This window comes from Rhamphochromis longiceps, linkage group LG6 (genome assembly GCF_057381845.1).
Source record: "Rhamphochromis longiceps isolate RC_006_pf linkage group LG6, R_longiceps_female_GT1.1, whole genome shotgun sequence".
NCBI lineage: Eukaryota > Metazoa > Chordata > Actinopteri > Cichliformes > Cichlidae > Rhamphochromis > Rhamphochromis longiceps.
The window spans coordinates 6,809,331-6,833,985 of NC_140562.1; the positions used below are offsets into that span (position 1 = coordinate 6,809,331).

General features: G+C 44.6%; 4 protein-coding genes and 2 pseudogenes across 4 annotated transcripts; 4 read left to right on the forward strand and 2 right to left on the reverse strand.

Moving 5' to 3' along the window:
• Positions 1–13,321: 13,321 nt before the first annotated feature.
• On the reverse strand, positions 13,322–15,099 carry LOC146667370 (pre-mRNA-splicing factor SLU7 pseudogene; annotated as a pseudogene).
• Positions 15,100–15,430: 331 nt separating this feature from the next.
• LOC146667371 (histone H3-like) lies at positions 15,431–15,853 on the forward strand. The gene has a single exon (XM_085408449.1). The coding sequence runs from the start codon at positions 15,431–15,433 to the stop codon at positions 15,851–15,853; it is 423 nt and encodes a 140-aa protein (XP_085264575.1).
• A 2,150-nt stretch (positions 15,854–18,003) lies between these two features.
• Positions 18,004–19,667, forward strand: LOC146667372 (histone H2B). Its single transcript, XM_085408450.1, has one exon. The coding sequence runs from the start codon at positions 18,021–18,023 to the stop codon at positions 18,393–18,395; it is 375 nt and encodes a 124-aa protein (XP_085264576.1). The 5' UTR covers positions 18,004–18,020; the 3' UTR covers positions 18,396–19,667.
• A 1,427-nt stretch (positions 19,668–21,094) lies between these two features.
• Positions 21,095–22,392, forward strand: LOC146667373 (histone H1 pseudogene; annotated as a pseudogene).
• A 54-nt stretch (positions 22,393–22,446) lies between these two features.
• LOC146667374 (histone H2A) lies at positions 22,447–22,998 on the reverse strand. The gene has a single exon (XM_085409077.1). The coding sequence runs from the start codon at positions 22,975–22,977 to the stop codon at positions 22,591–22,593; it is 387 nt and encodes a 128-aa protein (XP_085265203.1). The 5' UTR covers positions 22,978–22,998; the 3' UTR covers positions 22,447–22,590.
• Positions 22,999–23,302: 304 nt separating this feature from the next.
• On the forward strand, positions 23,303–23,879 carry LOC146667375 (histone H3). Its single transcript, XM_085409076.1, has one exon. It carries the CDS (start codon positions 23,319–23,321, stop codon positions 23,727–23,729), a length of 411 nt encoding a protein of 136 aa, XP_085265202.1. The 5' UTR covers positions 23,303–23,318; the 3' UTR covers positions 23,730–23,879.
• Positions 23,880–24,655: the final 776 nt, after the last annotated feature.

The following is a 24,655-nucleotide window of genomic DNA, read 5'->3' on the forward strand; positions in this document are numbered from 1 at the left end:
TTTATTTTGGTACTCTGTTATCTCTTGTGCCTTATATTTAGTTTTACTCCCTCACAATCCCTATCTTGTTAGTTTGATTCTGTTCACCTGTGACTTGTGTACTCTTTATGTAATCCATCCCCTGAAGTGAGTGAGTTTGTGTTTGGTTCTGTTTGTCTGTCTGTTTGATAGCATTCTAGGGTCTACAGTTTTCAAGATATCATTTTCAAATTTTATGTGATGGTAGATACCAATAACAGCTTGAGCTGAAGCAATTACAGGCTGACATCAGCGAAAACATCGTAAAGCATCAAAGTTTTAGTACAGCCCTTGCCCTTCCGTGTGAGTTGAGCTCAAGAACCATATCCTTGAGGGATATGGGATATAGGAGAACATCATCAGCGTATAAACAAAATTTCATGTTCTGTTAAATTAATTCCTTTTATGGTAGAGTTTTGATGAATTGCAGGTTCAATGAAAATGGAAAACAAGGACAGAGAAAGTGAACATCCCTGCCTTGTACCTCCTTGTAAGATGAAGTTCTTTGAGGTCAAGAATGTCATGTATAAAATAGTTTAAACGAGTTTATGAATGAATCTCCAATTTAAATGTATTTAATATCAAGGACAGGAATGACAAATTTACTTTATCAAATGCTTTTTCTGCATTTAAAGTTATAATGGCTGAATTTTTATGACGTATTGAAACCATTAAATTAAAAGATCTATGTGTTTGATCAGGGTGAAATAGGAAAGAGATGACTTTCTCAATTCTGATTTTTTTTGTTTTTTTCAATATTTTATTTTAATTTTTTCAGCATAGAAAACCCCATCGCCGAACAAATACTGCTCGGCGCTGAGATGATAGGACAAGAAATAGCACAATAATAATAATCAATAGAGAAAGACAAAAAAAAAACAAAGAAAAGAAAGAAAACATTAAAATTAGAAACTACCAGTATCCATGATGAATTAAATGTCATGAATATGTAATAAACAGGGAAATTGCAGTGCCATGGTACATGTTTAGGCAGCACGGTGGCACGGTGGTTAGCACTGTTGCCGCACAGCAAGAAGGTCCTGAGTTCAATTCCAACATCAGGCCGGGGTCTTTCTGTGTGGAGTTTGCATGTTCTCCCCGTGTCTGCGTGGGTTCCCTCCGGGTACTCCGGCTTCCTCCCACCGTCCAAAGACATGCAGCTTGTAGGGATAGGTTAATTGGATAATCCAAATTGCCACTAGGTGTGAATGTGAGTGTGAATGGTTGTCTGTCCTTGTGTGTTAGCCCTGCGACAGACTGGCGACCTGTCCAGGGTGTACCCCGCCTTTCGCCCTATGACAGCTGGGATAGGCTCCAGCGCCCCCCGCGACCCTGAAAAGGATAAGCGGAAGCGAATGGATGGATGGATGGATGGTACATGTTTATACAACGTAAGCTTTCTCAAGATGAGTAAAAAACGGAGTCCAGGATTTTGAGAAAACATTTGCTGCAGGTGTTTGCAGGTATCGAACTTTTTCCAGTTGAATGACTGATAACATAACTGTCTTCCTTCTCTCACCCCAACCGGTCGCAACAGATGGCCGCCCCTCCCTGAGCCTGGTTCTGCCAGAGGTTTCTTCCTGTTAAAAGGGAGTTTTTCCTTCCCACTGTCGCCAGAGTGCTTGCTCATAGGGGGTCATATGACTGTTGGGTTTTTCTCTGTATCTATGAAGCGCCTTGAGGCGACTTTTGTTGTGATTTGGCGCTATATAAATAAAATTGAATTGAATTGAATTGAATAACATGTCATTGAGCCAGACACTGAAGGGGGGAGGAGCAGTGGACTTCCATTCCTTTAGAATAAGTCTTTTCGCAATCATCATTCCAAGATCGATTGGCACCCGCACAGTCACGGGGATAGTTCTGGAACGTACACAGCCAAAAACTGCAATTTCTGGATTGGGTGAGATGGAAATTCCATAAGCTTTAGAGTACCAATCAAATATTTTGGACCAAAAATTAGTCAATGAGGGGCAATGCCAGAAAGCGTACTCTCTGGTGTTTTACATCTGTCACTTATGTGGGAAGTTGAAGGATAAATTTTGTGTAGCCGAACCTTGGAATAATGTAGCCGATGGACAATTTTAAATTGTATTAATTGATGTCTGCTGTTAACAGAGCAGGAATGAATTTTTGATAGGCATTTGTCCCACATTGATTCTGATATTTCCATGCCCAATTCCTCTCTCAATTCTGATTTTAATGTCTTGGTTATAATTTTGATATCTGCATTCATTAGTGAGAGTGGTCGATAACTAGATGTTATCGTTCTTGATATTGTGATAGGGAGAACTGTTCCACCATCTTTTTCTCTTTTATTATGATTTCAGTGTCTAATATCTTAATCCCAATAGCGTGCTGTCTTTTTTTCTGCAGAGTGGGCAATCAGTTTCCCTCTTATATATACTTTGAAGGGCTCCCAAATGGGCCTATTTTCAAATGTTTTCACATTTTTGTCTTGCAGCACTGATGTATTCATGCTGCCAGTATTATTTGTTGATCTATATCCCCTGACACTTTATTCACTTCATAAAAAAAACAAATAAATTGTAATCTTCTTTATTTGGTGCATAGATATTGCATAATATTACCTGTAAGCCTTCTATTGGACACATATCATTTGACCTTTTGTATCCTCAATTTCCTTTTGTAAAGTAAAATGTATTTCCTTATTCTCTAGCAGAGATGGGCAGTAACGCGTTACTTGTAATGCGTTACTGTAATCTGATTACTTTTTTCAAGTAACGAGTAAAGTAAGGGATTACTATTACAACTGCCCCTCCCCTTTTGCGAATGTGGACGCTTCATCTCTCTGCTCCTTAAATGCTTTTCTTCTTTTCTTCTTTTATTGATTTTTATGCTGATTTTTTCCCTTTTTTCCGTATGAGCTTACCTGCGATAGCTTCTGGACACTTATAGATCATTAGGACTAAAGTGTTCTTAACAGAAACAGCAACATTTTTATAGTTACCTTATCCTCAGCGCTCCGTGTGTCTGTGGCCTAGACACAGCTGAAGCCTGATTACAGCATTTGGGCACCGAACAGCCTCTATAGCCTGGAAAGGTGCTAACCGCTAGGCTAACTAGCAACAAGATGCCTTCCCTCTCCACAGATGACTACCACAGCCTCCTGCAGAAGATTGTAGTACTGGAGACAAAAATTCATCGCTTAGAAGTAAACGTGGAGGTAAATGGACTGTGTGGAAATGAAACAACCTTGCCTTTGATTCAAAACAATGGCGACGAGCAAGCTAGTACACAGCTAAGGAGCACAGATAACATGACCAAGAAAGTAGACTCTGTGCATTATTATAAATCCTCAAGTGATAATCCCCCTCTTGGACTGTCTTGGTGCAAAACCAAGACATAAATCATGTCTCCTGGAAGGGGGAGGACGTATCACGGGCAGAGCACAGCGAGCTGAAATCTCTGAAACCGACTGGCCTTCACTTCCTACGAGACAGAGAAGCTCTTCTACCCCTGTATACGAGAGGAAACAGGACTGGACAACCGTGAAAAGGAAGGTTAACAACAAACCTCCAAAACAACTGAATGTGAAACTGCACAACAGATTTGCTCCACTATCAAAGGACCCTGGATCTATATCGGACAACCATCCATCTAAAAGCAGCGAAGTAAGGTCTGAAAATCTGTTGAAAAGTAAAAGACCACAGGGAAATCTAAAGGCTAGGCCTGAAACTCTGATTGTGGGTGACTCTGCCGTAAAGGATGTACAAAGGATGTGCGGTAAGAACACTAAAGTCCTCTGCTTTCCTAAGGATATGGTCAACAACCTGAAAGAGAGAATTCTTCAAATTGCAGATGAATATCCAACTGTGACAAACATTGTTCTGCATACAGGGTCAAACGATGTGTCCAAACAACAATCGGAGGTTCTGAAACGGGACTTTACTGGATTACTAAATACTGTAAACTCTCTGAATGCAGCTGTATTCATCAGTGGACCTGTACCGCCGGTCAGAGGAGGAGACGAGAGATTCAGCAGGTTGTTTACACTGAATGGCTTATATCAGCATGTACTGACCACTCGGTGCATTTTATCAACAACTTTAATATTTTTTGGGAACGCAGGCATCTGTTTAAAGCAAATGGATTTAATTTTAACAAGTCAAGGGTGAAACTGTTCACCTCCAACTTGTTTTATTCCATACGTCATCCATCTGTGCTTGGTGCCAAGGCTGAGATAAACGAGGAGTTATCTCATAAAGAGGAACAAACAGTACTCCAAGAACAGACAAAGCCCAGCAGAAACCTTGAGGAGGAGCTCCATTTGCCCCCACCTGGGAAGAGCCTCAGAAAGGAGAGACATCTGAGGCAAGAAGAGGGGTCCCTATTTGCCTCCAACTCTCTCAACAACACCAACGACCAGGACCAGGGACCACGATCTTCCCCAGTCCCCCAAACCCCTGACAGGCCATCACCCTCCTCCCCCTCCCTTTCTACCCCCTCCCCACACCTGAAATTCACTGAGGAGATGATGGAGCGGGTCAATGCTGGGCTCAGATCTACCCCCCGGCCCAATCCCTTTTTGTCCCCCATAAACCCCCACCAGAGCGGCCAAAGGTTCGCCATCGAGCCCCACCCTCAACAGAGCAATCGAAGTCACATTGCCCAGCCTCGCCCCCCTTAGTTCCTCCTTACCACCTTCATGCTCTGTCTCTGCAGTCTGATGTGTGATGTGTGAAGGGTCCGGGCTGCGAGGATTATGGCAGTGGTGACTTTTCCCAGGAGAAGCGGGGACCCTGTTTACTAGAAGGTTTTAAAATCTCTGTACTTTTAGGTGACAGGAGACATGTGGCCTGGTCAAAACACAGAGAGGTGCACTCTAAAAGATCTTTAAACATAGTAAACATACCTTGTGTGCCACAGACTGCTCCCAAACACGAGGGGACAAGTAATGCCTCTAAAACACTTAAGTTGGCTTTATTAAACGTTAGATCTTTAGCTGGGAAAACATTTTTAATTAATGATTTAATCACTGAGCACAGCCTTGATTTTATGTTTTTAACTGAAACTTGGTTGGACCAAAGTAACAGTGGAGCTGTTCTCATCGAGACGACCCCTCCTAACTACAGTTTTATCAGTGAGGCCAGGGTGAGCAGGAGAGGAGGAGGGGTTGCTGTCTTATTTAATGAATCATTTCAATGTAAGCAGCTATCTCCTGGAAGTTTTCAGTCTTTTGAATATGTGGCTTTACAGCTGAAGGCCCCATCCAAAGTTGTGTTTCTTAATGTTTACAGGCCTCCCAAATACTGCACAGACTTTTTTAATGACATTAGTGAACTGCTGTCTGTGATCTGTGTTGATTTTGACTGTGTAATTATTGTTGGGGATTTTAACATTCATGTGGACAACCCTCAGGACAAAGGGACTAAAGACCTGAGTAACACTCTGGGCAACTTTGGGCTGACTCAGCATGTAACAGAGGCCACACATAATAGAGGACACACTCTTGACCTACTGATCTCCAAGAGCCTGAGCATTTCAAAGGTTACTGTGTCTGATGTGGGCGTGTCTGATCATTACTGTGTTTTCTTTGAAAGTAAAATCTCAGCCCACATAAATATATCAACAACAGTGATCACAAAACGGTGTATAACTGAACACAGTAGTGCAATTTTTAACCAGGTCTTCCCATTAACACCTGACCTGTCCAGAGGGTCAGTCAATGAGCTCGTCAATAGCTTTAATGCAAAAATGTTAAATGTAATGGACACTATTGCCCCCATTAAGGTGAAGGTTATCTCTGGAAGGAAAAAGTCTCCATGGAGAAACTCCACACTGGTGAAAAATGAAAAAAGAGAGTGTAGGAAAGCTGAGCGCAGATGGAGAAAAACAAACCTCCAGGTTCATTATGACATCTATAAAGAGAAACTTCACAATTATAATTTACAACTGAGGAGTGCAAGGAGGTCCTACTTCTCTGACATCATCACTAAAAACAGCCATAATGCTCGGGTCTTATTTTCTACAGTTGACAGGCTAACAAACCCTCCTGTGTCAGTGGCAGCTGAACTTCATTCAACCATGGCCTGCAATGACTTTGCCAAATTCTTCACAGAAAAAATCCAAAAAATTAGACAAGCAATTGGTACATCAACAGCAGATCCAGGATATGTACTGTGTCCACCAAAAAACTGTTTAAACACCATGAAACAGTTTCACCCGATTAACAGCAAAGACCTGGAGGACATCTTAGGTCAACTGAACTCCTCCTCCTGCTGTTTAGATGTCCTGCCAACAAGTTTTTTCAAAAAGGTCTCAAAGACTTTAGAGTCAGACCTGTTACAGATCGTCAACTTTTCTTTATTATCAGGTGTGTTTCCAGAATCACTAAAAACTGCTGTAATAAAACCTATACTAAAAAAGGACAATCTTGACAAGACACAAATGAACAACTACAGGCCGATCTCAAATCTCCCATTTTTAAGTAAGATCATTGAAAAAGCAGTTTCTCAACAGCTCAGTTACTTCTTAAAACAGAATAACGGCTACGATGCCTTCCAGTCAGGTTTTAGACAGAACCACAACACTGAAACCGCTCTGACCAAAGTGTTTAATGACATATGTCTGAATACAGACAGTGGAAAAATGTCAGTCCTAGTTTTACTGGATCTCAGTGCAGCATTTGATACAGTTGACCACAACATATTACTCAAACGACTGGAGAACTGGACAGGTCTTTCAGGAACTGTACTAAACTGGTTCAAGACATACTTAGAAAACAGGAAATACTTTGTATCAATAGGTAACTTCACATCTGAGCAGACAAGTATCACATGTGGAGTTCCCCAAGGTTCCATCTTGGGACCCCTTCTGTTTAACATTTACATGCTCCCACTGGCACAGATTATAAAGAACAACAAAATAAACTATCATAGCTATGCAGATGACACACAAACAGAGGTGGGACCAAGTCATTGTTTTGCAAGTCTCAAGTAAGTCTCAAGTCTTTATCCTCAAGTCTCAAGTCAAGTCTCAAGTAATGTCAGGCAAGTCCGAGTCGAGTCTCAAGTCACTGGTGTAAAAGTCCGAGTCAAGTCACAAGTCTGAAACTTTGAATTTCAAGTCCTTTCGAGTCTTTAAAAAAAAACAAACGAAAAAATAATGTTGCAGTTATGCTAAATGTAAATATTAGACCATGTAATTTTAAAATCTGTGTTTTTCTCAACACATGACAAAATAGTGAACTTAGAAAATATACACAAATTGTGAAATTGCACCTCTTTAAAATGCAGCTCAATTAAACCTAGCTCCAAGAATAATTTTCACCAACAGTTCTGAGATAAGCTGCATGTTATTCTTGGATGCGGTTGTAGGACCGGCTTTAAAATCGCATGACAAAAATATCATACACATTAAAAAAAACTGTATCACCAACGTAGCCTGGACAACATTTGCTAGTTAGATGAAGTCAGCTATCTCATCCTAGCATATTTATATGCATATTTATAATTACACGGTTCTTGGAGTGAGTGCATACACTCATGAAGTTTAGTAACTTCAGGTCACTGCAACAAGCCCAGGTACAGTTTACCTACGGATGGGTACAGGACCTTGAAATGCACCGTGTAGAACGAAAGACCATCGTACGTATCATAAGTTTACCAGTCTCACAAATCGTCGTCATAAATACACATTCCTTAACCGTTTATTAATAGGACCTTTGAGCTCAACGGTAATTAATTAGTAGTGGAAATAATTTCGCAATATTGTGTCAGGACAATTCACTATTTATGCACAATAAATAAAGGAGCATAGCGCGACAATTTCTGTTCAGCGCCAGACTTGCTTGTAACCTATATCACCAATTATGTTAAGAAAAATGACGTATTAACTACTAAAAAACACTGACCTTCGTGTAAATGCTTGGAGCAGACTAACCTGTGAGCTGGAGGGTTCTGGGACGTTATATTTGATCTTTGAATGGCTGCAATCCAGGCCACCCGTCGCGTCTTTGTTACTTCGGAAACATGGCTCGAACAATTTCTCTTCAACGACGTAATCCGATAACAACCGATCTCTTTACCCGTCGGCTTCCCGTGGCTGTCATGCGACCGGCTATTGCAGTTAATAATACAACAGCTTCTTGACATTTTTGTGTTTCTTTTTATCGCTGTATAACTGATTTTAATTGAAAGCCTGCGTGCGCTAGTACCGCTTGCCACGAGTTCCCAGAATCCTTTGCGGTTCTACCCGTGAATGACGTCACATTTTCAATCTCTATATAATATGCATGTTAAATTTTATATTTGGGGTAAAATATCAAGTCTTTTCAAGTAAACCGGTTCAAGTCCAATTCAAGTCCCAAGTCATTGGTGTAAAAGTCCAAGTCAAGTCACAAGTCTTAGAACATTTTTTCAAGTCAAGTCTAAAGTCATAAAATTAATGACTCGAGTCTGACTCGAGTCCAAGTCATGTGACTCGAGTCCACACCTCTGCACACAAATATATATCACAATGTCACCAGGAGACCAAGGCCCTGTACAGGCTCTTGGTAAATGCATTGAGGAAATTAATGACTGGTTGTGCCACAATTTTCTCCAGCTAAACAAAAACAAAACTGAGGTAATAGTCTTTGGCGCCAAAGAAAAACGATTACAGGTCACCAGAGAACTTCAATCTATACATCTAAAAACTACAAACCAGGCGAGAAATTTGGGTGTAGTGATGGATGCAGACCTAAACATAGAAAAACACATTAAGACAATAACAAAGTCAGCTTACTATCACCTCAAGAATATTTCAAGGATAAAAGATCTGATGTCTCAACAGGACCTGGAAAAACTAGTCCATGCATTCATCTTGATCTTCAGCTTGATTACTGTAACAGCATCTTTACAGGTCTACCTAAAAAATCAGTCAGACAACTACAGCTCATTCAGAACTCTGCTGCTCGAGTCCTCACTAAGACCAAAAAAGTGGACCACATCAGTCCAGCTCTGAGGTCTTTACACTGGCTGCCTGTCCGTCAGAGGATAGACTTTAAAGTTCTGATGCTGGCCTATAAAGCTCTGAATGGTTTAGGACCAAAATACATCAGTGACCTCCTGACCCAGTATGAACCTTCCAGATCCCTCAGGTCATCTGGATCTGGTCTTTTATCAGTTCCCAGAGTCAGAACCAGACACGGAGAAGCTGCATTCAGCTTTTATGCTCCTTATATCTGGAACAAACTCCCAGAAAGCCTCAGATCAGCTGAAACACTCAGTTTATTTAAATCCAGGTTGAAGACTCACCTATTCTCAGCTGCATTTGAATAAAGCACCAAATCCACACTTTTAAGCTTAAATTTCAAAACTTACATTAACTACTGATTTTATCTACTGTTCTGATTTTATCTGTTTTGATTTTATATACTGTTTTGTTTGTTTGTTTGTTTGTTAAGTGGGTTTGGAGCTCTGGGTAGCTCCCCAGTTGGGTCTAGAGAGTATTTTAAATTCAGGGAATTTAAAATAGAAAGTAGCTCGTCCACAGAAGGACTGGTAGCTCCCCTTAGAATAAGGGTTCAGATCGTCGCGAACAGGTGTGAATGTGAATGTGTGTGTTTAGTTAGTTTGTTTGTTTGCTTGTTTTAATCAATTTTAAATCATGCTTTTTATCTGTTTTTGTTTCTAATGTCTCTGTAAAGCACTTTGAATCACCTTGTTGTTGAATTGTGCTATACAAATAAATTTGCCTTGCCTTGCCTTGCCTTGCCTATTGCAAAATCGGTAATTAAATTACCGTTACTTTCCCGTAGGAACGCTGCGTTACTGTGTTACTAAAACCATGATTTTTTTGCGAGAATGTCTCACGACAGTGAAGTAAGCGAGTGCGCCGTTGGTGGCAACAGCTGTGTGCAGATCAACAATGGATCATATATCGATTGTGGGAGAGAGATTTTTTTTAAAAATCCATCTAAATAAAACACACACATGCACACACAGTGACATTTTAGACCTTCTTCAGAATACTGTATATACTATGGGCATCATGGTGCTGATCCAGAATCCTTACATTATTATTTATTACTAGAGCTACAATAATAAAGCAATGAGGAGGGGGAAGTAATAAATATGAAATAATGTCATTATGATGATTCAATTTGTTTCACTATCCACTCTGTGCAGGGCAAAGCTTATTACATGTTTAAACTCTAGAGATACAATAATTTTACTGCTGTAAAATCCAAATTTTGTCTTATTTAAAATATAAATCTGATATAATCTGCTTCTTAATGTATGTTCTTTAAAATACAGCGTGTGTTTTTAATATATTATAATTATAATAATTATTATGTGGACATGCATATTAGATCGTTTTTAGTGAAATATAATCCCTCCAGAAAGGCAGGAAAAGCCCGGAAACTTACTTTAAAACTAAATATGTTCCCTAAAACGGTGACAGAGCTGCAGACCCATGACAGCCTTACACAGGTAGCCAGCAGCTGTGACCAGCACTACTTGTGCAGTTAATAAAAGGACAGGTAATGTTTGTCACGCTGTTGCACACACAGCACGCTCGTTTGTTTCAGTTCGTCAGTTGCAACAAGACAACTTACCAACGTGTACGTAATAAGGTTCAAGGTTCAAGGTTCTTTATTTGTCACATGCATAGTTATACAAGTATAACACACAGTGAAATGTGGCCTGACACGCTCCTCGACATGTGCAAAAATTTGGGGGGGGGGGGGGGGGGGGGGGGTGTAGAGGAAGAACATTATAAATATATATATATAGTATATACACTGGGTGAATGTGCAGTAGTAGCAGCAAGCAGGTGAATTCTGTACATTAATATGAATAGACATCTGACTATTTTACAGGATAGACAATATAAACATATTTAAAATTAAAGAAATTTGGAATGTACATTGTGCCTTGGTTTAGTGTCTGGAAGAGAGTCCTGTCTCAGTCAATTATAGATGATGTGAGAGGGCGGGTGTGTGTGTTTAGGGCACGAATGGCTTGGGGATAGAAGCTCCTCTTGAGTCTCTCTGTCCTTGCCCGGAAGATGCGGAACCTTCTACCAGATTGCAGAAGTTGGAACAGTTTGTTGCCAGGATGGGACGGGTCCTTCAGTATCTGCGCTGCTCTAGTCCGGCATCTCCTGGTGTAGGTGTCCTGAAGCGGGGGGAGAGCAATCCTGCAGCAGCGTTCTGCTGTACGGATCACTCTCTGGAGAGCTTTTTGGTCCTTCACACAGCTGTTCCCGAACCACGATGTCATGTTCTGTGTGAGGATGCTCTCCACAGCGCCTGTATAGAAAATCCTGAGGATCTTTGGAGAGACCCTGAACTTCCTCAGTTGTCGAAGGTGATACAGGCGCTGCCTAGCCTTTTTGGTCTGGACCTGAATGTGGGCAGCCCATGTCAGGTCTGAGGAGATGTGGACACCAAGATACTTGAAGGACTGCACCCTCTCCACTGGAGCTCCATTGATGATAATGGGCTTGTAGTCTCTGTGCTGACCCCTTCTGAAGTCCACCACCAGCTCCTTGGTCTTGCTGACGTTCAGCTGGAGGTGGTTGTCCTGGCACCACGATGCCAGATTCTTCACTTCATCCATGTAGGCCACCTCATCGTTGTTGGAGATGGCACCCAACACCACTGTGTCGTCAGCAAACTTCACAATGGTGTTGGAGCCATGGGTGGCCACACAGTCTGAAGTGTAGAGGGAGTAGAGCAGTGGCGAGAGGACACATCCCTGAGGTGCTCCTGTGTTGATGGTGATGCTGTTGGAGAAGCACCTGCCCACCCTCACCACCTGAGTTCTGCCAGTGAGGAAGTCCAACACCCATGCACACAGACGGCTGTTAAGTCCCAGATCCCTCAGCTTTGTGAACAGTCTGCAGGGCACTATTGTGTTAAACGCTGAACTGTAATCAACAAACAGCATTCGCACATAGTTACCCTGTTTCTTGTCCACGTGGCTGAGTGTGGTGTGTAGGACGTGGGCGATGGCATCCTCTGTGGATCTGTTGGATCTGTAGGCGAACTGCAGCGGATCTATGGTGTCTGGGATGGAGGAGGAGATGATGTTCTTCAGCAGCCTCTCAAACACCTTCATTACTACCGAGGTCAGTGCAACTGGCCGGTAATCGTTCAGAGATGAGGGTTTGCTGTTCTTGGGCACAGGGATGATGGTGGATCTTTTGAAGCATGTGGGGACCACGGACTTCGCCAGGGACTCGTTGAAGATGTAAGTGAACACACCTGCTAGCTGGTCAGCACAGCAGCGCAGCAGACGGCCGGTGATGCCATCTGGCCCCGCCGCTTTCCTTGTGTTCACTCTCCTCAGTGCCGCTCGGACGTCATGCTCCGCGATGCTGGTCACCGGTCTCTCGCTGATGACGTCACTGTCCTCGGTAGCCAGGCGGTAGATAGCATTAGCCGCCTGGTTAACCTCGAAACGGGCGTAGAACCGATTCAGCTCGTTGGTGAATGCAGAGTCGGCGTTGATCGGCGCAGTGTCCCTGGCTTTGTAGTCCGTAATGGTGCGTAGTCCGTGCCACATACTCCGTGGCATACTGTCGCCCAATAAGCCAATACTCCTGGGTGCTACACACTACAGTTTACGCTACACACCTACTTACTGGTTTTGTCGCATCAGTCTGTGTCTCTGAGTTAACTTGTGTTTCTCCTACAGCTCCGGACCGCTAAAAATGCGCGTGCTCTTAGTGAGCTCGTTCCCGGCTCGTAACCAGCGCGTTCTGCCGTCAAGGGCGATCATTGGTTAAATGTGATCATGTGACTGATGCAAGCCAGATCCTTTTATTTAGCAAAACTGTGATTACTAGTTAAATATTATTGTTGAGGGGCACAGACAGGACTCCGCACGCACACACACATACATAAAAAAAAAAAAAAGAATTTTTTTTAAAAAAGTTGCCTCAACAAAAGGGCACTTTGGGTACCCATCAGGAAAGGGGCGGGTGCTCAAGCCCCTCTAGCCCCCCCCCCCCCCCCCCCCCCCTCTGCACGTGCCTGCGCTGCACATAGTTGCCTTTGCGCAGCAGCCTGTGGACACAACCCACGGGGAACTGGAGCCCGGCACGGGATGAAGCTCTGGCTTTGCCTCCGGTTTTGCTTTTTTTTTTTTTTTTTTCCTCATGGATTTTATTATAAAAAGAAATGCAGTTACGTTTCTCATGTTTCCTGTAAAGACTGAATTTGAAAGCTTTGAAAGTATTTAAATGTCTCCTGTTGAAGTGAAACACCTTTTTTATTGTTGTTCTACATTTTATGGACATGCAGCTTCAAAACAATGTGTTAACATTAACTTTTACAAAATACTGTACAGTTTCTCCAGCACTTCTTTCCAAAACACAAAACTTGAGTGAATGTGGGATTTTATATTTTACTGAGCAGCTGCTCTAGTAGAGTCCTTGGGGAGAGTTTAGGGGAATCTGCCGGGACTGAAAAGGTCACTGTCCCAAGAAGGAAGCCATGGGATCATCTGGCCTGCTGCGTTTCATGCGGAAGGCCTCCATCTCCTCCTCAGTGGGCGCCTTTACTTCAAACAAGCTGTTGTACGGCCTCTTCCTCTCATCCAGCTGCATTAGCATCTCCACCTGCTTCACCCGCTTTTCCTCTGCTTCTAGAGCCTTCTTCAGCTTTTCCTTCTTCTTCTCCTCATCCTCCAAATCACTGCTGTCGGAGTCGCGCTTCTTGTTCTTTTTGTTCTTCTTCTTCTCTTTCATCTTATCTTGATGCATTTCTAGCAGAGTCTTGGGCTGTTCCTCCTCCTGTGGCTCAGTTATTGCCTCTTCAAATGGAGTGCACTCTGAGTTGTTAATTCCAATTCCAGCTGATCCTGTGCAGTAACTCTGTTTGACCATGGAGTGGCAACACTTGTACCCCCAGAAGCCGTCTTTCCAGTAGGAACTCCAAATACAAGTGTGGTTGTTGATGAGCACGTCCTCCTCATATTTGGAGCGAGCGACAGCCTTTTCGAGTCCTTTCAGCACAGTGCCGTGACGCGAATACTCCACGTAGTCCTCCGTCTGGGCCAACAGCAACTCCCGCGGTGGTGCATCCAAATGCTCCTGGCCTCCATACTTCTCCAGGATGCTCTCCCTCTGTTCTTCTTTGAAGTCCTCCTTCTTGACCTTGAAGGAACGATGTAGCAGCTCCAGTTTGGTGGGGTCAGCCTGCAGATGCACCTCGGAGCCTTTCTCATAAGCCTCCCAGGCAAACAATTGTGTTTGAGCCATGGAAATTGTGGCTCCACTGTAGCGAACAAAGTTGTCTCCAGCGTACCCCACTTCATCAGGGTTCTTGCCAGTGTTGGAGTACGGGTTCTCTCTCATTGCTCGCGTCTTTGGATCGTAGTACGCTGAATTTGGATCCAGATTTCTCAAGTATTTAGCTGTGTCTTCTCTGATACGCAGATTCCTGACAGTGATTCGTCTCTTGGAGTCAAAGTTCTGACCGGGCATGTCGATGTCATCTGCATATTTGTCTTCATCCTCATCTTCACTGTCATGTTCCCGCTCAGTCTGGTCCAGTTTTCCCGAGGCCAACTCATCCTGAAGTTTCTGTGCTTTCAGTGTCCTCTTGGCCAGATCTACTTTGGCGTACTCTTCAACAATGCGCTGATGTTCCTCGGGGTCGTAGCCATTCCAGCGATCACGCTTTCCATCATAGTCCATGGTGAGCTGGATCTGAGCGTGTTCATTTGGAGCAATCCCTGTTCCTGTGAATTTGGCACCAACTTTTCTGGGTGGCTCCAAGCAGTCTTTCTTCTTGTGTGTCATGGCACCACAGTTTTCACAAGCCCCTTTACGGAACTTAGTTGCAACTGCACTCTCCTGCACTCCTCTCTTGTACCACTCTCCAATTGCAGAGTACTGCTTCTCATTCTCACTCTGTGGTCTTTGATGCTTTAGTGTGGGCCTTTTTGATGGGTCGATGTACCACGGCACTGATGAAATGCACTGTGGGATGTGGGGGTTTATGTCCTTTCCCTCCTCGTCCACCTCAGCTGGAGCGTTTCCCAGCTTTCTCTGCTCCTCCAGCTCCTTCTTCTTCCTCCAATCCTCTCTGGTCATCTTCTCGGTTTTGCCACGCCCACTCATTTTGAACCTTCTCTTTGCAGTGTCAACACTCAAAGGAAATGTGGCCCGATCGGCACCGAACCTGGCTTTTATTTCCGCAGAGCGCGGGCGGCTTCGTCACACACGCAGACAGGCTCGCGGCAGCGCGCCTTTTCAAAGCACCTTCCTCCAATGAGCACACCTAGGCGGGGCGGTGCTACTCTGAGCGGTGCTGAGCACCACGTGGAGCCCCTCACCAATCACGAGCCGCAGCGGCACCGCGTCACGGCCAGTCACACACTTTAAGAGCGGCGAGTCTCCTCCGCTTGTTACATTTTCTGTTTTAAACGCAGGAAAGTTAAAGATAGAAAGAATGGCAAGAACCAAGCAGACCGCTCGCAAATCCACTGGCGGCAAAGCCCCCAGGAAGCAGCTGGCCACCAAGGCCGCTCGTAAGAGCGCCCCGGCCACCGGAGGCGTCAAGAAGCCTCACCGTTACAGGCCCGGCACCGTGGCTCTGCGCGAGATCCGCCGTTACCAGAAGTCCACCGAGCTGCTCATTCGCAAGCTGCCCTTCCAGCGCCTGGTCCGTGAGATCGCTCAGGATTTCAAGACCGACTTGCGCTTCCAGAGCTCCGCTGTCATGGCTCTGCAGGAGGCCAGCGAGGCTTACCTGGTCGGACTCTTCGAGGACACCAACCTGTGCGCCATCCACGCCAAGAGGGTCACCATCATGCCCAAAGACATTCAGCTGGCTCGCCGCATCCGCGGAGAGAGGGCTTACAGTTTTTTCTGAATGCTTAAACCCTAACTGTGATTCCTGTAGCACAATTTCTAAAACTATTCAGACTTATAGCAAAACCACTCACTGAGTTTGCAAAACTAAAAGCACAAAAACTGCTTTGCATTCAGTTTGCAATTTTGTAACACACACTTTGCAAAACTGTAGGTACAATTCACTGCACAACACCCAATTACCAAATTTCCAACACACTCCTAGCAAAAGTATACACATGTATGGCTATCATTAACACTAATTTGCCAACTGTCTGGCACACTTTCACATGTGAAAACTGTTTTAGATAATTAGTCCACTTTGCAATCAGCCTAAGCACTATAAACAGGCCACAGGTAAGCTGTCTATGTGGAGTACAATGGAAGGAGCAGTAAGAGTAATATACACAGTGCAGAAATGCTTGCACTAAGTCGTGTACTTGCGCGCCACAGAATAAGAATGAAGCAAATTTACAGAGTTCCTTTCGAGAGAAACACAGAACGTGTAAAGCAACTGCGATATGACTACGTGCAGGTAAGCTAGTGTCATTGGTTCTGAATTTGGAGGTGCATACTGTAGTGCTGTGCATGGGCCTGATGTGTTGCATTTGTTTTGTCTTGTCCAGAGAGTGATGGAACTAGAAGCAGATGCAATGGGACATGAGCTACTTTTTGTAGATGAGGCCGGTTTTAACCTCAGTAAAACCAGGAGACGTGGCAGGAACATTATTGGACACCGTGCCATCATCAATGTCCCAGGACAACGTGGTGGTAACATAACCATGTGTGCAGCTATAAGCCAAAATGGTGTTGTTCACCATCATGCAACCATAGGCCCATACAACACTGCACACATTATTGCATTCCTGGACACCTTGCATGACATGCTCACTGTTCAGAGACCAGAGCAGACCCGATATGTCATCATATGGGACAATGTTAGTTTCCATAGGGCTGCTTTGGTCCGCAACTGGTTTACAGACCAACCATCCTTCATGGCACTCAACCTCCCTCCATACTCTCCATTCTTGAATCCCATCGAGGAGTTCTTCTCTGCCTGGCGCTGGAAAGTGTATGACCGTCATCCTCATCAACAGGTAGCCCTTTTACAGGCAATGGAGGAGGCATGTGGAGATATTGACCAGGCATCATGTCAGGCCTGGATACAGCATTCAAGGAGATATTTTCCCCGGTGCCTTGGACTGGAGGATATCGCAGGCGACGTGGCCGGACCCAGAAAGACGACATGATGTAGGCTGATTGTGTGTGTGTGTGTGTGTGTGTGTGTGTGTGTGTGTGTGTGTGTGTGGTTTTTTTTTTTTTTTTTTTCCCCTTTTATTTGTGGAATTCCTATTTTGTGTTCTGACTTTGTCTTGGTTTTGATGAGTGTTAATAAACACCAATACTTGACGTTTGGATCCTTGTATGTTTACATGACACTATGACAAGGTGTGACCTCAAATTGACATCTGTACACAGAGAAAGCAAAAGCCAGATGTGTTTTGTATTCATACCATCAGTGTGCAGTTGGCGCATTGTGTGCTTAGTAGATGATGGCTTGTGTGTACTGTTTGATACGGAAACACCATTTTTACGAAGGTGTGAAGAGTTAATCTAGCTGTGTTTGCTTTTGCAAGAGAACTACAATGTTTTGATTATTGGGTGACAGGTTTTCTTATTTGTGTGAAGAGTTTTGCAAAATTAGCCAATAGTTACAAAAAAATGTGCTTAAGCAATCAGAAAAAACTGTAAATGTCATCATCATCACTCTGAAAACGCCAGCATGGTGTGAAGATAACAAAGCTCACTGCCCCAAAGAAACACTGCTGCTGCTGAGGCCCAATTCACTACTGTAGACTGTAGTCACATCTTAAGCATTTTCTAGCTTTCAGTCTGTGTCTCCCTAAATCCTCCATATTTGCCATACAGAGCACTACATTTACTGCTCATTTAATACAAATGACCGTTCCAACAAATGAGGAAACGATCACACAGACCACTTCTTTGTTAGACGCGCGCCTGTTGTAGCACAATTCATAGATTTCCTCCAACGCAATGTCCGGCCCACTGTGCAGCTCAGCCAATGAGAGCCGAGGGCCTGCGCAGTGATATTAGCATACAGGCTGTATAAAAGGAGCTGCTCTCTGTTACACAGCTCATTCGTTGCTGCAGAGTATCGAAGGAACAAAATGCCTGAACCCGCGAAGTCCGCGCCCAAGAAGGGCTCTAAGAAAGCCGTGACCAAGACCGCCGGCAAGGGCGGCAAGAAGAAGAGAAAGACCAGGAAGGAGAGCTACGCCATCTACGTGTACAAGGTGCTGAAGCAGGTCCACCCCGACACCGGGATCTCCTCCAAGGCCATGAGCATCATGAACTCGTTTGTCAACGACATCTTCGAGCGCATCGCTGCCGAGTCCTCTCGCCTGGCCCACTACAACAAACGCTCCACCATCACGTCCAGGGAGATCCAGACCGCAGTGCGCCTGCTGCTCCCCGGTGAGCTGGCCAAGCACGCCGTGTCTGAGGGCACCAAGGCCGTCACCAAGTACACCAGCTCCAAGTAAACTGATCCTGCTGTCAGTCAACCCAACGGCTCTTTTCAGAGCCACCCACTCTGTCCTGAAGAGCATACGTTCTACCTTCAAACGTGCAGTTACTATGTTGCCAACTACTGCAATCGCGGAAATGCTTCTTTGTCACTAGGTGCTATTGATCCGCTACATTGACCCAGACTCAGGAAATGTCTTGTGTGTGTTGTGGAACGATGACAAAGTAACTACAAATACAACATTAATGCCACTTTATGTTTGACAGTCTTTCAGTGCATTTCAATGGCTCCCCTGTGGGCGGCGCCTCTGCTGCATTTCCTGTAGGACTGAGAGGAGGAGAGCCACCTCTGTCCCCAAAGCCACTCTGCTTTTTAACTCCAGCCCTTAAGACCATTTCCCACACCTGTAAACATGAACTACTCTACGCTCTTTTTGTGCTGCCACTTTATTCACTTTTAGTCACTTAGTTATTTATTCACCTATTCAGTCACTTTAATTTTAAAACTGTGTATATGCTGTGTATTTATTATCTCATTCTTATTGCCTGTTTATGCCCTGTCCTTGTCTTCAATGTCGTGCTGCTCCATTGTATCTTATTTGCCCCTTGGGGATAAGGGCTGATTATTATATTATTTTTTTACATATATATTCTGATTTCCAAATACATTCAATACAAAGCAAATTCCAAAGAACAAATTGAAAACAGTACTGAACACAAATGTTGCTCTGGCCAGTTAACTCATTTTGACAGTTCCTTTACGGTGTGTGAAATGGAAGTGTTTTGTGTGGTTTGTTTGTTGTTGTTTTTTTTCCCTCTGATATCCAAAGTTTGTCATTTCACAAAAAATTTGCATAGCAGAATCCAAAGAAGCAGTAAACTTAAAATTTAGTATCAATTTGTCTGTATCGTTCTGATCTGGGGTTGCGCCGTTTTTCTTATGTTGTACATTTGCACTTTATGTGGTCCTGTGTTGATTGTCCTATGTAGCACCACGGTCTTGGAAGAACGCTGTCTTGCTTCACTGTGTACTGTAGCACTGCACATGGTTGAAATAACAAAGCCACTTGACTTGATGTGCTCGTAAACACTATAATCACTAGTGATGTGCGATACCACTGATTTCCTTTCCGATCCGATAACGAGTAATATTCAGGGTGGTATCGACGATACTGATCCGATACGATACTTTGTACAAAAACGTATTTTATTTATTGTATCTCAAATTATAGCGTCATAATGATTACAGGACATAAGATTACTTGTTCTTATCACTTAATAATGCAGAGTTCATCATATAGAAATAAAAAAACCAAAGTTGTGCCTATTTGAATCTAATTCATAATTTGTTGGCTCCGTAGCCACCTTTCTATATGCCTTTAGATAGTACAACTATTATAGCAAGTGCTATGAATAAGATATATCTATCTGCTTAGCACTTTTATTTTTTATGTTTAGTTAAGTGTTGTCTTACAGTGTGTTTTGCACTAAGTACCGAAGCAATTTCCTAATGTTGTAAACCTGCTCAACATTAGGAAATAAAACCCATTCTGATTCAGAGGTGAACTTTGGTCATCTCAGTCTCTCACTAAACGCTCTTCTGTGACTGGTCAAGCACACGATGGGAGGGTGGGAGGTATTGTGCAGCATTTTACTTATCTTGGACAACAATCTGTGGTTACATTTTTTTAGTGGGTGGAAGAATAATAGAATCCTCCAGAAAAAGGAGCACAGATATACTGGGCATAATTAAATGCACTGTACTAGATTAGACTGAGGTCGCTATCCAGGACATAAGATAAGCTTTATTAGTCCCAGAGCTGGGAAATTCACCTTGTTACAGCAGCAACGTGGACAGAGCAGGATTAAATAAATGCCAAAAAAATAACAGCAATATTACTCTGATTAAATAAATGAAATAGATATAAAAATACGTTTGACTAGTAGCGACAAAAAGAGAATGTTTAATAGTGAGATGTTGGATGTTTTTTAGCAGGTATTGAGTATTGCACATTGAGATACTTAGTGATCAGTTGGTGGATGTGTGTATTCACGTGTTCATTCGCTGTTGTTGTTTATAGTAGAGTCGGTAACTGTAGCTGGAAGGAAACGGACTGATGCAGACTAAGAGATCAGGGCCAAAGTGTGGAAGCGAGCTGCCGTAAGGTGACTAACTAATGGTGATTTCTGATATACAACAACGTGAGTGAAACTCGAGGCCGCTGTGCTTTGGTTAGAAGTGAGCAGCTCTCACAGACGTCTCGCTGCTCCGTGGGCGTCCAGCTGCATCGGTGTGTTTGCTGGGAGTTCGCGGCGTCACTTTGTCCCACAGCTGCGCTCACCAGATGCTGCTTTTAAGTCGGAAAAGGGCTTTTCACGGAGCTGTGCTGCGGCTCCTTTGTTTTAGGAAAGAAAAGAGCGCAAAAAGCCGCCGAGCAGCGCTGAGCTCCGCACTGAGTCGCTAAGCTTTGGAGGCTCCACAAAGCAAGAGCAGAGAGCACCAGAGCCCGACACGAGGCCTGCCCGAGGAGACACGAGTCCGCTGTGGACTGCTCCACTGTCGGCCTGCAGTGCTGCTCACACACTCACTTTGAGCTCTTTGATCCCGAGACACGAAACACAAACGGAAGCATTGCGTGGCGCACGCGAGAGCGGCGCGCGCTACATTCACTCTCCACGGTTCTCATGGTGCGTTTAAGTGCAGCGTGACGCTTCCGAGTTGCCATCACTGCACCGTGACTCGAGCAGAAGGAAAGAGGAAAATGTCAGAGGAAGCACCTGCTGCTGCCGCCGCCCCGGCCAAGGCGGCCAAGAAGAAGACGACGGCTTCCAAGCCGAAGAAGGTGGGCCCCAGCGTGGGCGAGTTGATCGTGAAAGCCGTGGCCGCTTCCAAGGAGCGCAGCGGCGTGTCCACAGCCGCTCTCAAGAAGGCTCTGGCTGCCGGAGGCTACGATGTGGACAAGAACAAGGCCCGCGTCAAGACCGCCATCAAGAGCCTGGTGGCCAAGGGCACTCTGGTGCAGACCAAGGGCACCGGGGCCTCCGGATCCTTCAAGATGAACAAGAAGGCTACCGAGAGCAAAGCCAAGAAGCCCGCAAAGAAAGCCGCTCCCAAAGCCAAGAAGCCGGCAGCAGCCGCTAAAAAGTCCCCCAAGAAGCCAGCGGCAGCCAAGAAGCCCGCAGCAGCTAAGAAGTCCCCCAAGAAGGCCAAGAAGCCCGCTGTGGCGGCCAAAAAGCCCAGCAAGAGCCCCAAGAAGGCGGCAGCCAAGAGCCCCAAGAAGGTCACCAAGAAGCCTCCCGCAGCCAAGAAAGCCCTCGCCAAGAAGGCCGCCAAGCCCAAAGCCAAGAAGGCGGCCACAGCAGCCAAGAAGAAGTGAGCTGCCAACACTCTCGCACTCAACAACGGCTCTTCTCAGAGCCACCACAGCAACACGCCAGAGCTCCTTCCTCACAATCACGCAACATTCTCTTATTCACAATAATAGCATTATTGTCAAAGCAAGATAAGATACTTTTTGGGTTTGTTTTTTTCTCATAACACTTGCAGCTTGTATTACTATCATGGCTCACATTTCACAATCAGAAAGTGAACAGAGCACGAGGGACAGAGAGAAAGAGAGCCAGGGACAAAGTTTATTCATGCAGGTCCATATGACAGAGAATATGCATCTTCTTTTTATTTTCATATTATAATTTCTATTTAATTGTGTTGTGGTTTGCAGTGTTTTGTGTTGTTTCACTTTAAATTTGTAAAAGGAAAAAGCTGAAAATTTAAATAGTTAAAAGTTGAAATGTGAATAGTTGGATTTTATTATAGTTGATTTATTACATTTCATGTGGAGTGAATAAATAAAAGTATATTTACGGTGGCCCCTACAGACAAAACACAAAAACTCCAAAACACCTACAAAAGACAACACAAGTGCTCCAGGATGCTAGGGGCAGTGTTGAACTTTTGTTGAACTATTTTTACATTAGTAATTCATTGTGCATAATTTTATATTATTGTTAATAATAAATTAAAACAACCTGAAGATCTGGTTGGGAGGCAAAAGAACCCCCCCCCCCCCACACACACACACACACACACACACGAGAATAAGGTAATACTACATTTCCATATACACAAGGATGTTTGCTCAGAAAGAAGTGTGTGGCTCTGAAAAGAGCCTTTGTTTATTTGTTTCGTGCGTGAAGCAGAGGCTTTGGCATTTACTTGGCCTTGACAGGCTTCTCGGTCTTCTTGGGCAGCAGCACGGCCTGGATGTTGGGCAGCACACCACCCTGGGCGATGGTGACTCCGCCAAGGAGCTTGTTGAGCTCCTCGTCGTTGCGCACAGCCAGCTGCAGGTGACGTGGGATGATACGAGTCTTCTTGTTGTCGCGGGCTGCGTTGCCAGCCAGCTCGAGGATCTCAGCGGTCAGGTACTCGAGCACAGCTGCCAGGTAGACGGGGGCGCCGGCACCCACGCGCTGCGCATAGTTACCTTTGCGCAGCAGCCTGTGGACGCGACCCACGGGGAACTGGAGCCCGGCACGGGATGAACGGGTCTTAGCCTTAGCTCTGGCTTTGCCTCCGGTTTTGCCACGCCCACTCATTTTGAACCTTCTCTTCGCAGTGTCAACACTCAAAGGAAATGTGGCCCGATCGGCGCCGAGCCTGGCTTATATTTCCGCAGAGCGCGGGCGGCTTCGTCACACACCAATCGCAGACAGGCTCGCGGCAGCGCGCCTTTTCAAAGCACCTTCCTCCAATGAGCAGCGCACACTTAGGCGGGGCGGGGCTCCTCTGAGCGGTGCTGAGCATCACGCGGAGCCCCTCACCAATCACGAGCCGCAGCGGCACCGCGTCACAGCCAGTCACACACTTTAAGAGCGGCGAGTCTCCTCCGCTTGTTACATTTTCTGTTTTAAACGCAGGAAAGTTAAAGAGAGAAAGAATGGCAAGAACCAAGCAGACCGCTCGCAAATCCACTGGCGGCAAAGCCCCCAGGAAGCAGCTGGCCACTAAGGCCGCTCGTAAGAGCGCCCCGGCCACCGGAGGCGTCAAGAAACCTCACCGTTACAGGCCCGGCACCGTGGCTCTGCGCGAGATCCGCCGTTACCAGAAGTCCACCGAGCTGCTCATTCGCAAGCTGCCCTTCCAGCGCCTGGTCCGTGAGATCGCTCAGGATTTCAAGACCGACTTGCGCTTCCAGAGCTCCGCTGTCATGGCTCTGCAGGAGGCCAGCGAGGCTTACCTGGTCGGACTCTTCGAGGACACCAACCTGTGCGCCATCCACGCCAAGAGGGTCACCATCATGCCCAAAGACATTCAGCTGGCTCGCCGCATCCGCGGAGAGAGGGCTTAAGCTGTCTGCACGCCCTCCTACAAACAACGGCTCTTTTCAGAGCCAACACACTCACACAGAGAGCGCGCTCCTTTCTTACAATAACATTAACCTCATACAAGACAGTACAACGTTCTTGGCTTTTTTTGTTGTTCTTGTTTTATTATTATTATTATTATTATTATTATTATTATTATTATTATTATTATTTTTAAATATAATAGAAGCCATATGCTTGGCATGAAGGTGGCATTCAGTAACTTGATCTGAGCACCAGTACTTACCAGGACTTCCAATTCTTTCCTGCTACACATAAGTTTACATTACTTACAGTAGAAGAAGACTGTGACACCCCTGCTCTAAAGTACCTTTGGTAAACTCCCGTTGTTTAAATTGGCTATAAACTATGAATGTACATAACAATAAGCCTAACATGGATCAGATATTTTTCACAGTTCATGTTCAGTTCACAGGTGCATTTTTTTTTTTCACTCCCCAAAGATGTATAAAAAACTAACAATTTAACACAATTCTTTGAACTAACTTTGAGCATGGAAACACAGCATCGTCATGTTCCGCTGGCGTTGATCCAATACCTAGGCCACATCGCTGATGTTGCATTGAAGCTGACTTTTGGGAACTCTGTTAAACTAATCTCACTGCACAAACTGTGTTCAGACTTTGACACTAACATTGATAACATACAGAAAAATTATACTGTGAAGCTGTCCAGATCAGTCCAGTCAAGTAGAGATCATAGATATAGCGCCCCCAGAGAATGACTCGCTGCCACTTTCAAGTCAGAAAATATAGTATTGACATTCTGAATAATCTGTTGCGATCATCTGTGAATGCTATTGCATGTACTAAAGCCACTTCTAAAACTACATTGATTCTGGAAGTATGGAAGTTCTGGTATTCAGAGTTTCAAGGTAAAACCTCATTAA

Coding starts and splice junctions, on each gene's coding strand:
- LOC146667371 (XM_085408449.1), top strand. CDS start 15,431: ATGGCAAGAACCAAGCAGACCGCTCGCAAATCCACTGGCGGCAAAGCC.
- LOC146667372 (XM_085408450.1), top strand. CDS start 18,021: ATGCCTGAACCCGCGAAGTCCGCGCCCAAGAAGGGCTCTAAGAAAGCC.
- LOC146667374 (XM_085409077.1), bottom strand. CDS start 22,977: ATGAGTGGGCGTGGCAAAACCGGAGGCAAAGCCAGAGCTAAGGCTAAG.
- LOC146667375 (XM_085409076.1), top strand. CDS start 23,319: ATGGCAAGAACCAAGCAGACCGCTCGCAAATCCACTGGCGGCAAAGCC.